Source organism: Microtus ochrogaster, linkage group LG5, assembly GCF_000317375.1.
Source record: "Microtus ochrogaster isolate Prairie Vole_2 linkage group LG5, MicOch1.0, whole genome shotgun sequence".
NCBI lineage: Eukaryota > Metazoa > Chordata > Mammalia > Rodentia > Cricetidae > Microtus > Microtus ochrogaster.
The window spans coordinates 54379020-54392314 of record NC_022031.1 but is presented as its reverse complement, the minus strand read 5'-3'; the positions used below and the strand labels follow the sequence as shown (position 1 = coordinate 54392314).

General features: G+C 42.7%; 1 protein-coding gene across 4 annotated transcripts in view; it reads right to left on the bottom strand.

The window, feature by feature from the left end:
• The window catches only part of Rgs20 (regulator of G protein signaling 20), a 68906-nt gene that overhangs the window by 3718 nt on the left and 51893 nt on the right, over positions 1–13295 (bottom strand). For all 4 annotated transcript variants that reach the window (XM_005362249.2, XM_026786771.1, XM_026786772.1 and 1 more), the window contains 3 exons: positions 11920–12068; positions 8903–8986; positions 1504–1738 (listed from right to left, as the gene is read on the bottom strand). In XM_005362249.2, coding sequence (XP_005362306.1) covers positions 1504–1738; positions 8903–8986; positions 11920–12068 — 468 coding nt within the window. The remainder of the gene's footprint in view (positions 1–1503; positions 1739–8902; positions 8987–11919; positions 12069–13295) is intronic.

Here is a 13295-nt window from a genome sequence, read left to right as displayed (position 1 = left end):
TCCTCTCCTATCCCCCTCCCCCTCCTCCCTCCCTTCCAGAACCCACTAAATAAACTTTCTATCCAAATTCTCTCTGCATGGTGTATCCGTCTGTCTCACCCGCCTGAGACCCATCGAGGTGGGTAGTGGGACCGGCTGCCCCTCGTGGCCCACCACTGTCCTGCTCAGGTCACCCATTGGGGTCTCCCACCTGCCAAGGGGACCTAGCCTTTACTGCTGACCAGCCCGCTGAGGTTTCTGTCAGGCCAGCCGCTGCCCCACTGGGGACACCTGCCATTTTTTTTTTTTTTTTTTTTTTAGAGAATAACACCTAGAAAGGTCTTGTTTTGTTCTGTCTGGGTCAGCCTCTCCCTCCATCTGCCTGATGAGGTAGGTCCACTAGAGATGCTATAGTGAGCAGAACTGTCTAGTGGGGAATTCAGCCACAAGACCACGCTGGTAGTTTTTACTGCAGAACAGTAAAAAAAAAAAATTTTTTTTAAAGTTATAAAACAAGGCACAAACGGAACCTCATTTTGGATAGCTCTGCCATGAAGAAGCTCCTTTTTCTAGGTCTGCTGCTGTCCACCACAGCTCTGGTAATTTGCCGGCACCCGGTACCGCGGGAGCACCTGCTGCCGCCATGTTCATTGCTCATACACTGCAACACCCTCACCCCTGGCTTCACTGATCCTAGTTCCAGGATATCCTCATTCCCTTGAGCTTCTGACAATTTCCTTTTCATTATCCTTTGTCTAGCTTCCTCCTCTCTTCCTATGATTCATTCACTGCAATCCCACACTGAGATGCTGGACCATCATCATGCCATGGATGCTCGTGGTTCTGACCGCCTCTGTGAGGTCCCTGACCACAGAAGAGAAACTCTGCCTTATTAACCACAGTCTTAGCAGAATACAGCAGGAGATAACCTTGATTGTGAAATTGCTGATGCAAGGCACCTGGATCCAAAAACATGGCAACTTTCAGTGCTAGTGCTGCAGATTTGAAGAAACGTGCTAAGTTTAACTTGTTTAGTCTCACTTTTATGGCGTTTGTTTGTGATGTTAACACAACGCCGTGGGGGAGATCGGCACATGTTCAGCACTTTCAGCAATGCTGTAACTAGAAAGACACCCCAGAAAAAACTTTACTCAAAATAGTGGAATAACTACTTGAATGAGTGTTTATAGGGTACGGTGTTCTTAAACAACAGGAAGACTGAGGAGTACTTATCTAGGCAGCCCTAGGCTTATCCTCAGAGCCACAGAACAGAAAGCAGAGCAGAGGCAAGTGTCAGTGTGAGGGCCAAAGCTGCTGTGAACCACAGGCGAGTAAAAAAAAAAAAAAAACAAACCTAAAAAATGCTTCACACTTCTCTCAGGGTCCTCAGGATCTGAAGGCTATGATGGGGAGGAGCCCAGGGCTGTGCTTTGAACTATCTCTACCTATGCAAGCAGCGTGGGACCAAACACAGAAGCAGGCAACTCCGAATGGCTTTCAGGGGACAGGTTTGCAGACACACACCTCTTTAGGAGACAGAACAGAAATGTAGTCTTCGTAGATTATCTTGGCTTTCTCCTCGATGGTGCTTTGATTTGCTTCCCTCTTCAGTTCTTCACAGGCCATCCAGAAAAGCATGTTTTCTTCACTGAACTCCGTCCGGAGGAATTCCCGGAATGCGTTTCTTCCAGCCGGAGTGACCATTAGGTTATCAAAGGACTGGGCCCAGGCACAGACTTCTTCCAGAGTGGGAGTGGGGCTGAGCAGTGGTTCGAAGGAACAAAAGGAAGATGTTACTGCTGGGGAATCAATCCAGTTTTCATCTCAAAGTTACAACATACTGCTATAAAACACACTAATGTTTGGCCCTTCCAGAAAGGGAGAATACCCCTCTTTCCTTAAGCCTTTGGCTAAAACACTTACAAGCCGGATTTGTATTTATTGGAGTGTGTTGTAGCTTCATTTTTTTTGGCTAAAACACTTACAAGCCGGATTTGTATTTATTGGAGTGTGTTGTAGCTTCATTTTTTTTTTTTTTTCTTTTTTGGTTTGTCAAGACTGGGTTTCTGTGTGTAACAGCCCTGGCTATTCAGGAACTCACTCTGTAGACCAGGCCTGCCTCTGTTGGGAATCAAAGGCATGAGCCTTCATGCCCAGAGCATTCTTGTGCAACCTTACAGCCATACTTTGTTTATGGTTGACAGTACTTTTAAATTACAGAAGCGAAGAAAAATCCGGCTGCCGCCTGACCCCAAACCTCTCAATTATCCCAGGCAGAGCTAAGTCCCACTTCACACAGGCCCAGCAGAACATGAGTGGGCAATGCCCACTGGCTGCTTTTGAAGATCCACGTGCCATTTGAGAAAAAGAACAGAACATACACGATACAGTCCCAAGTGAGGAGCGGCGGTGCTGTGATTCTCCATGGCCACGTGGTGTCTGTCCTGAGTTCCCAAGTGATGGCACTCGGGCTCTGACATGACCTTGTGTCAACAGGCAGGGACTCACTACAGCCTTTGCATAACTCAGTCTCCAGACAAACCTGGCAGACCAGGAAGTCTTGCACTGCTGAGAACTGCTTAGGTAATGGTTGCTTCAGACAACTCCTAGATCAGATAAGAGGTTTTTACCTTGCTGAAACTGCCATGCTAAAGGTGTCTTTGGCGTAACAATAAAAAGACTTTTGCAGTCATGAGGCAGTCAGTTCATAGAAGCTGACTCTCCAGTTGCTGCTAAAGTGTACAAAATTCTGGAGTGACCCAACTAACACAGACCACAGACAAGACAGTGACAATATGATTGGCTAAGGAGATGCCCTTGCCCTTAAGAGCCAGCCATGATTGGGTAAGGAAAGCGATTCACTCCAAGAGGCCTGCTGGGCTTCACTTCCGGTTACCATCTTTGAGGGGTTTTTGTTTTTTGTTTCTGTTGGTTTGTTTCTTGTTTTGTTTTATTTATTGTTGTTAGTCTTTTTCATTTTTCGAGGCAGGGAGGGTTTCCCTGTGTAGCCCTGGCTGTCCTGGAACTCTGTAGACAAGGCTGGCTTCAAACTTATAGAAATCTGCCTGCCTCTGCCTCTGCCTCCAGAGTGCTGTTGTTAAAGGGTGTGTACTACCACTGCCCTTGAGTTTAACTGCACTGAGATCAGAAAAAGCCTATTTAACAGTGATCCTTAGTATCTCCCTTCTTTTGCCTTTTCACAGTTCCGTATCTTTATGTTTCATTGAAAAATGTATTCTGTAGCTTTTAAGATTTTTATAAGATGGCAAATACATTGTTTTCTGTGACTTTTCCTATCTTGTTAAGATTTACCCACATGGCCTTGTGAGTAGGATTCTCATCTCACTTCCTGTTTTTATACAGATTTTGGCATCCTGGTAATAAGAGCCTCTCAGATATCATATAGAAGATGAATGACCTACTCCCGACCATCTTGTGAAAGTGGCCTATTAAACTGTCTAGCTGCAATGCTGACTCTGGATACAAAGTTACTGGTTAGATTGCATCACCTAAAGGCAGTCCAAATGCCCAGAATCTCAGAATATGGCTTTATTCAGAAGTGGGTCCTTGGACTGGAGAGATGGAACTTAACTCAGCAGTTAAGAGAACTGGTTTCTCTTCCAGAAGACCTGGGTTCAATTCCCTCCCAAAACCTACTTGGTGGCCTGTTGGGGCCCTAGGCACTCATGTGGTACACCGATACACTTGCAGGCAAAACATCTACCTATACATCTCAAAATAAATTATTACAAAGAAAAAAATGGCTCCTTGTAGACTTAAAATGAGGTCACTAGTCAAGGTGTCATCTGGGATGAAACCAAAACTCTTATTAACAGAGCAAATTTGGTATAGATGTGAGCAGAGAGAGAAGCTCTGGAACACAGGGAGAATATGGTCACGTGACTGGAGCAATGTGTGTAGTGGCCAGTGGACCCCAGAGGTGCAAGCAGCTGACCAATGCCGGAGGAGCCAGGAAGAAAGTCTGCTCCAGGGCCTGGGAATCAGTACAGAGAAATCTCTGCTGACACTTGATCTTGGATTTCTGGTCTTGGAACTGTGACATAAAAGATTTTTGATGTTTTAAGCTACCCAGGTTTGAATACTTTTTTAAAAAATATTTATTTATTATGCATACAATATTCTGTCTGTGTGTATGCCTGCAGGCCATAAGAGGGCACCAGATCCCATTACAGGTGGTTGTGAGCCGCCATGTGGTTGCTGGGATTGAACTCAGGACCTTTGGAAGAGCAAGCAACGCTCTTAACCTCTGAGCCATCTCTCCAGCCCCTTGAATACTTTTTAATGGCAAATAAATTTAGAACGTTATCACAGTTTAACAGTCTGGAGCTATCTGGACCGTTTCCTTATGTCTAAGTTTCTGGACCATATGTTAATATCTCTTTTTCTGTATGGAAGTGGGACTTCACTCACTAATGCTTAATCCCAGCACTTGAGAGACAGAGGCAGGCAGATCTCTGTGAGTTCGAGGTTGCTCTAGTCTATATACTGAGTTCTAAGACAGCTAGACAGCTAGGGCTACTTAAAGAGACCGTGTCCCCAGCTCCCCCCACCAAAAAAAAAAAAGAGTAACTAAATAAAAACCTAAGTATTGAGATTTACGTTTGCTCTGTTTATTGTATTCTCAGCATTCCATAGTTTGATATGATTACATTTTCATATAGTTATGTTATTTCTTAAAATGTATTATGATTTATTTATTGAGGATATAATGAATTGATAGTGATCTTAGAAATATCAAACAGAATAGGATTTTACTGTACGTGTTTTTAAAACTCTGGACTTTGGTTTTAATTGCTTTGGGGCTAGTAGTACAGTCTGCTGAATAATGATCCTAGTAATATATCCAGACAGTTTACAAAAGCCAGGCCAGGATGGTGGTGCACACCTCTAATTCCAGTACTTCGGAGGCTATGGAAGGAAGATTGTACATTTGGGGCCAGTCTGCTCTATGTAGTGATTCCTGTCTTTGAACAAAAGTTTTTAAAAGGGCAGTGATAGTAACTAAGTGGTAGAGCACCGCTTAGCATGTGCAAGGCCCTGGATTTGATCCCTGGTACTGTCCCAAACCCAAACAATGCAAGCAAAAATCAATCAAACAACAATAACAACAAAAACCACAAAAAGCAAAACCAAACTTCATGAGAAAAAGCATATTCAACAGTTACAAATATTTTCTGTATGCTTGAGATTTTTTTTTCAGATGGCCAAAAGTAGCTCTTACAGAAGCCATGCAACTTGTTTTTATCATAAACTATAGCTAGTTAGTTGTAGGCCCATATTTCTGTATGGTGCGGCAGCCAAGCACAAAAGCCATAGGCCCGATCTGAGGTGGTCATGTAGCTCTGCAGACAAGCTGTCTCTTCCTAACAAGAGGTCAGGAAGTTGTTGCTCCTTTCTTTGTAATTTGGAGGATATCTTATAGATATGCTAATTCAGGCCTACTTGACAGCTAGCATACAGGTAGAATGACATGACTAAAGCCCATTCACCTGGTTGCCTAGGAGACAGCCGAATGTGTTTTCCCCGCTCAATTTATGTGATGGTATATAAGATGTTTGGAGAATAAACGAGAGAGTTCTTCAGGAGATAGTCAGGAGATCATCAGGGGAAAAGACCCTGAGATGCCCTTCCATCATGACCGTGTAAGCTGTGTCTGATTATTCCTCGCAACTCCGTACCAGTTCAGTTAGGGAAATAATTATCTGTGTTGGACCTGCACGGCCTCCAACAGTTAGTTTGTCTAATTCTTCATCCCTTAGGGTAGCCATGTGGTGGCAGGTTTGTAATCTACTCTAGAAACTTTTGTTTACATTGGGAACTACAACTTATACTTGGTAACTTAATGAGTTTTGTTTTTCAAGTATTTTATTATTTTCTTATTTTTTGTATGACATTTTAAATACATGCAAAAACTAAGGTTTTTGCAATGGGAAACTCTATGATCTACAAATCAGAAAGATAAATCTCGTTTTTTTTTTTTTTTTTTTTTTTTTTTTTTTTTTTTTTTTTTTTTTTTTTTTTTTTCGTGCCAGCCGAACACAGGGCCTTGTGCAGGCTGCCTAAGGGTGAAGGGTGTACACCAAGAATTTGATACATAGATGTCTTAGTTAGCTTTCACTGTCAGCTTGGTCCAGCCTGGAGTCACCTAAGGAGGGGAAAGCCCCATGGAGGAACTGATTCCACCAGACTGCCTTGTGAGCATATCTGTGGGAAACTCTCTTGATTGGTAATTGACATAGGAGGGCCCAGCTGACTGTGGTCTGCACAATTCCCTGGGCAGACTGTCTCAGGCTGGTTAAGGAACTGAACCTGAGTGAGGAATTTAGCATTGATCCTCCGTGGTTTCTGCTCTACATCCTGGACTGTAAGTTCCCTGGTTTGAGGTGACGCTGCACAAAACAGCAAGCGGGCTTTCTTCCACGTTGTTGCTTCAATTCCTGTCCTGACCTCCCTTAGTGATGGACTGCAGCATGGAAGCATAAGCCAAAAAATTCCTTTCTTCCCATAAGAAGTCAGGCACAAAACTGACTGGAAGATTAAACATAATTAATAGTGAATGAGATGACTGCTAGTATAATTAACTTCAAATGCCACTTTAAAAAGCCAATATAATGTTATTTTTACCTAAAATGTTACAACAAATAGAGTCACACAAGACAAATGCAACTAATTATGTGTACCTAGTATCTGAGCATATGACAGCAAGTGACACCAAGCATATGAGTACCTAGTACTCGAGCAGATGGCAGCAAGAGGAACCAAGTGTATGAGTACATAGTACTCATTGGATGTGACTTGGAACAAAGCCATGGTGTGGGAAGTCCTTCTGTATATGTTTTATTGGTTAATGAATAAAGAATCTGCATTGACCTGTGATAGGGCAGAGTAGAGCTAGGTGGGGAAAACTAAACTGAACGCTGGGAGAAAGAGGGTGGAGTTAGAGAGATGTCATGTAGCCACCAGAGGGGAAAGTGAGCTCCCAGCTGAAAGCTTGCTGGTAGGCCTCAAGCCTCACGGTAAAATATAAAATAATGGAAATGGGTTAATTCTAGATGTAAGAGATAGCTAGTAATATGCTTAAGCTATTGGCCAAACAGTACTGGAAATAATAAAGTTTTTGTGTGATTATTTCAGGTCAGGGCAGCTGGGAAATGAACAAGTGGCCTCTTACTACAAAGCCAGGCCAAGCTACATTGGATATTTCCCTTTTCCTTTTGGCCAAACTCACTTCCCTATTCAGAATTCACAGCCACCCTTGGCTGGCTTAGCTACAAAAACTATTATTATCCTTGTTTTACACACACACAAATGAAGGCAGCATGTGGCCATTATTAAGCCAAAGCTGGAGGTCACACAAATAGGACAATCAGATTTCTGCAGCTGCCGTAGCGCTTGGGAGCCATGGCACAGAATACAGCACCCTGGGGTCTGTGAGACACCTGCTGTTTCTGACCAAGAAACAGCATATACTGTGTGGAGTGGGGCGGGGTGTTGCTGGATCTCCCAGACTTTGAAAACCTGGGCAAATATACATAAGGTAGAGATGAAAGGAAGTTTACACAACCGAGACGAGCTACTCTCCTATCTCCAAAGATAAACAAATTAATAGAGAACTATTTGAACAATGCTATTAGTAAATTTGTCTAATGTCTACACTTATAAAAGGCCTCATATTAAGAACAGGTATAAAGGGGCTGGAGAGCTGACTTGGCAGTTGGTAGCATTGGCTGCTCTTGTAGAGGAGTAAGGATTGGTTCCCAGCACCCATGTGGTAGCTCATAGGCTCCTGTAACCCCAGTCCAGGGGACCCGACAGCCCTTTCTGATATCCATATGTATCAAGCACGCACCTGGTGTACATACATACATGAAAGCAAAATATTCACATATATGAAAAAAATATTTAAGAAAGAATAAACTAAAGAATAGGTGTAAGAATAGTTAAGGAAAGGTAACTCCATAGGAAATTTGGTAAAAGAAAAAGTCAAGGGAAGAACTATAAAGGGAAAAGCAATACGAAGCTGGGTGTGGAGGTTGCACACCAAAACCCAGCAAGAGGAGTAACAGGAAGTGAGCATCAAATACCCTCCAATTAAACATTAAAAATGGAAACATAAAATTTAAGGCCAAAACTTTACATTATATATATATATATATTTTCTTCTTCAAAACACTTAGATTTTTAAATAGCAGATTGCTAGTGGTTTCCACTGAATTCGAACATTCTGCTGCAGGAAAAGGGAGGCTCACAGACCCAGGCTTCCAGGAAGCAGAAGTATGAAATAGACACAAGGCGCTTCCTTGAGATTGTACAAGCAGTCATGACTGCTAAGCAGGGCCTCTTAGTGCCCCTCTCCCACGCCTGTGAGCGTTCAGGGGTGCAGCTTTTTTGAGCTGTCACCTGTGCTGAGTACGCTTTGGAGATGAATCTGCCTTGGAGTCACCCTGTTTCTGCAGGTAACCCCTTGCCTATGTCCATGTGAGTAACTCCAATACACTTACTTGCTTCAAGTCTCGGATATCCGTCAGTGCCCTATCTGGTAATTTGTAACTGAAAAAATGGAATCCTTCAATTTTCCTGAAGACCAAATATGATGTATCATTACGGTTTTTACTTTTAAAATATAAAAATAAAATTACATCATTATGGGTTGTGAGAAGGGATCAACTTCTATTTGAATTTCAGTATTGGGACCAAAGAGTGGGCTGGCTTTTCTTCCTGATAGGAAATGAATTAAAAGGAATTCTGCCGAAGAAATTCAAAGCTACATTGAGCTCTGATGTTATTAAATGGTAGTTATGGGAACATGTATGTGTTCTGTTGAAACTTGCAATCGAAAAGGCAAAAGGAAGATGCTGGCATCTCTGTCAGTATCGTGAGCTAATGAAACACAAGAGTTCACCTTTCCTCACATGCTGGAATGTCTGTCCTGAGTTCATAGGCGGCTTTTCCGGGTCTCTGGTCTTCCTGGTTTCTGACAGTGAGGCTGTAAAAAACAAGACAATTATTGGTGACTGAGAACGTCTGAAGAAATGTATTTCCTAAATAAATATGGTAAAGATAATTTTAGATACTCAAACAGAATTATTTTTTTTAAAGATGTGACCCTGATTACTACTACTACTACTACTACTACTACTACTACTACTACTACTACTACTATTATTATTATTATTATTATTATTATTATTATTATTATTATTTGAGACGGGGTTTCTTGGTGTAGCTTTGGAGCCTGTTCTGGAACTTGCTCTGTAGACCAGGCTGATCTCCAACTCACAGAAATCCACCTGCCTCTGCCTCCCGAGTGCTGGGATTAAAGGCGTGCGCCACCATCGCCCGGCTTCTGATTGTTACTTTTAAGAAGACCAAAAATGGGAGAGATGGTGAGTGGTAAAAGCACTTTCTGCAGAGAAACAGGGTTCAGTTCCCAGCACCCACATAGAAGTTCACGTTCCCAGGGATTGGATATCTTCTTCTGACTTCTGTGGACACCAGTCACACACGTAGTACTAATATATGTTTAGGCAGAACACACAATAAAAAAATAAAAATAAGTAACTCTTCTAAAAGAAAGAAAAAAAGCCAGGGGTGATGACACATGCCTTTATTCCCAGCACTTGGAAGGCAGAGGCAGGTCTGTTGATCTCTATGAGTTCTAGGCCAGCCAGGGCTCCACGGTGAGACCCTGTCTCAAAAATCAAAACAGAAAGAAAACAAGTTTTGTTTTTTCTTTGGTTAGGATTGGTGAGATGGCAGGTGGTCCATTTCTGCCATTTGAGGAACTGACTCCTTTTTGGGTAGCTGGACCAGTGCTCATTCCTGACCCGTCTGATGGGTCTCAAGGGATGCTTTCCCAACTGTTATTAGCTCCGTGGATTTGAAATGTCACTGTGGTTTTGATGTGCATTTTACTGATGGGACATTGCCAAGCCTCTTTGCATCTATCACTAGCTATTACATATTTTCTCTGAAGACATGTCTTTTTCTATTCCTTAACATTTAAATATCAGTATATCTTTTACCTTTGAGATATATGGTTTTATACATTTCAAAGATTTTATTTTTGTGTACATGGGTATTTTGCCTGCATGTATGTTCATACATACATGCATGCTTGGTGTCTACAGAGGTCAGAAGAGGGCATTGGATGGATCCCTTGGAGCTGGGGTTACAAGAGTTTGTGAACCACTGTGTGGATCCTGGGGACAGAGTCCATGTCTTCTGCAAGAGCAGCCGGTGTTCTGAACTGTGGCAGCTTTAGATATTTTAGATACAAGCTCTAATGGCAGTTATTTTATGGACATTATATTCTTCTTTACTCATCAGTTTTAATAAAGGTTCTTTTGGACTTTCGGGGTGTTCTTGCATCATCGAAAATAGGGAGGCTTTTTTCTGCTCTTTTCAAGTCCTAGCTCCATTTATACACTTCCTCTTGGCTGATGCCTACCACACACTGTTAAATGGCGGGAGAGGCTGCCATGTCTTTCTCTCATTCTAAATTTTAGCAGGAAAGCTTCAGAAGTCCAGCAACTTAAAATGATGTTCCATTTTGATGCTGAAGACCAAACCTAGTACTTCATGAATGTTGAGCGTGGGTTTTCCCCCCCTCAATGTCTAAATGGATTTGTATCCTTGGTGATCGAGGCTTTTTGTTTTGCTACTGCATTATCAGTGTTTCTATTCATTTTCCAAGGCTTTTCCTTAACATTCTATCTTATAAAAGTCTTTGAGCCTACTTTTAGCAATCAGTTTTGTAAGTTTTTTTTAGTGTGTGTGTGTCTGTGTGTGTGTGTGAGATAGAGAGACAGAGAGACAGAGAGAGAGAGAGCTATTTTTACATAAAGGCAAAATCATTAAAAATTCAGAAATCCTTTTTACTTATTTCTTTTATGAAGCTAAAGCTAAAACGTTTCAATAAATAATGATTTTTTTAAAAATGAAACAAAACAAAATAAAAACCCGTTGGGAGGCACTGGGGTGGTATCCTATGAATGCACCAGGCAGCATTTATCCTGCCTGACTTCCTGGCTTTTTTGTAAGCAGAACACGTGACTGCACAGTGGGTATGAAAAAGCAAAGAGAAAAAGGAATTATGAATTTGACACAAGGCTGCAAAGAGAATTGGAAGCTATATTGTGAATTTAATAATGCATAACTTACCCAAGCTTTGACATTTTTCCATCTTATTTTGCTAAAGCAGAGCAAGTTTAAAGGGGAAAAATGTCCTCTAGAGAAAAGGCACAAGGTATTCTTATGGTTCACTGTGTTTACAGGGGTCAACTGTGGCTGTTATCCCAGAAGACAATGACGAACAACACAAGCCAAGGCTCTGCTTGCCACACTTCAGCAATGTTCTATAAGACTCAGGGGCTTCCCTTTCCAGTAAGAATGGAGGGGGACACCCTCCAGCATTACAGAAAACAATAAAGTTCATTGCTTTGTTAGCATCTGCTAATTATATGACTTTTTCACACACGAACACAATGCATTCTGACCACATCCATTTCATTGCTGGCCCTTGTCCCCATCTGAGCCAATGAGATTCTTTCCAACCAATCTTTCTACCTTTATGCCCCCCCCCTTCTTTCTATTTAGTGGTCTGGTGAGTTAGTGTTCCTTACATGGCATGGGTGACGTTAGTGTTCCTTACGTGACATGGGTGACGTTAGCGATCCTTACGTGGCGTGGGTGACGTTAGCGTTCCTTACGTGGTGTGGGCGATGTTAGTGTTCGTTGTTCGTTAGCGTTCCTTTGGAAGGGCAGCCTGGGAGGGCAGGCTGGGCTACAAACAAACCAAACCAAACCCACTTCCTGGATGTGTCATGAATAGGCTGTAGTCAAAGGCCCCCTCCCAGACAATGCCTCAGTAAAAAGCCCCTCCCAATCAACGTCTCAGTAAAATGCCCCCAGTGTTACCAAGAACAGCTGCAGCAGCAGCACCAGCAAAAGCAGCAGGCGTTGGAGCCATGGCTCCCGGTGCCCTGCTGGCTTTGGATGGAGCCCTGGGTCTCACTTCCGCTGCACATCTGCTGCATCCGCATCTCAGTCCTCTCGGATCCCACAGGCTGCAAAAGAAAACAACAACAACAACAAAAGCAGTTGTGATCAAAATCCAGGTATTTGTATGTTTGGCTCACAGAGAAGGCGCTACACGATAATACCCAGGCTGTTTTTGAAACTGCTGAGATGTGCTGGACTCTGATGAGAACATATTTAGCAAAGTTAATGGAACATGGCGTAAGTTCCAGGAGTAAAATGGAGAAAAGGCTTGCCCTTAGGTCGTTTACTAAGGGAGGCAATTGGTATACAGAGGTCACTGGTAAGTTATGACCACTGGAGCATTTCAGGTTCCCTCTAGACTGAACCACAGCAGAGCAGTTAAAAGGGACAGTACAGGACACACTGACCCAGGAGTCTGAGCGCAGAGATGGACAGATGCGAGCTATGCCAAAACCGTCCACTGGACATCTGGAGGAGGTGGTGAGGTGTGGCTCCGGTCTAAAGGCAGATCCATGCACGCTATTAATGTCTTCACTAGCTGTGTGGCATTCGCTAACTGCCCTCCAGCAGCACAACACTAAGAACACTGGTTACTAGGTAGCAATTGCTTAGCATTTCCCAGGAAGCCAGGCCTCGAGCCAGCCTGGGATCTGCCCAGTCCTTGCAGGGACACTGCTCTTGCACATCCCGCCATCAGCCTGCTTGTTGTTGCTGTTGTTGAAGATCAGAAGATTGACTGACAGAGGTGGGCATATGAGCAGCAAAGGAAAGGAGAAACTGCTAAGTCCGATTTTGCTTTTGAAAACTATCATTCAACTCTTAATGGAGCTAACTGAAAGCTAAAATGCCACACACACACACACACACACACACACACACACACACACACAAACTTTAATAAAGCTTTAGAATTAAGTGCTAGATTTGTTTATTCCTATTGACTGTGATGTAATCCTATGTGCAACTGGATTCATTCATTCATTCTGAAATGAGGTCTTGCCTGTGTTGCTCAAGCTGGCCCTGAACTCATGCTCAAATGCTCCTGCTGCCTGAGCCCTATATATGGCATCTGGATTTCTTTTAATTAGCCAGGCCCATAAGCTTTAGGTTAAGAAACAAGAATTAGCAAAAGGCTAAGAAAGTTGGAAAATTTTCCAGGAACCCGACACTTAAGGGAATCATTCAAAAGTTCAGAGCAAACTCTGGATTAAAAAATGATACATTATTTATTTTGTGTATGTGTGGCGGTGTGTATGGTGTGTATACGCGTGTGTGTGATATGGTGTGTCTAT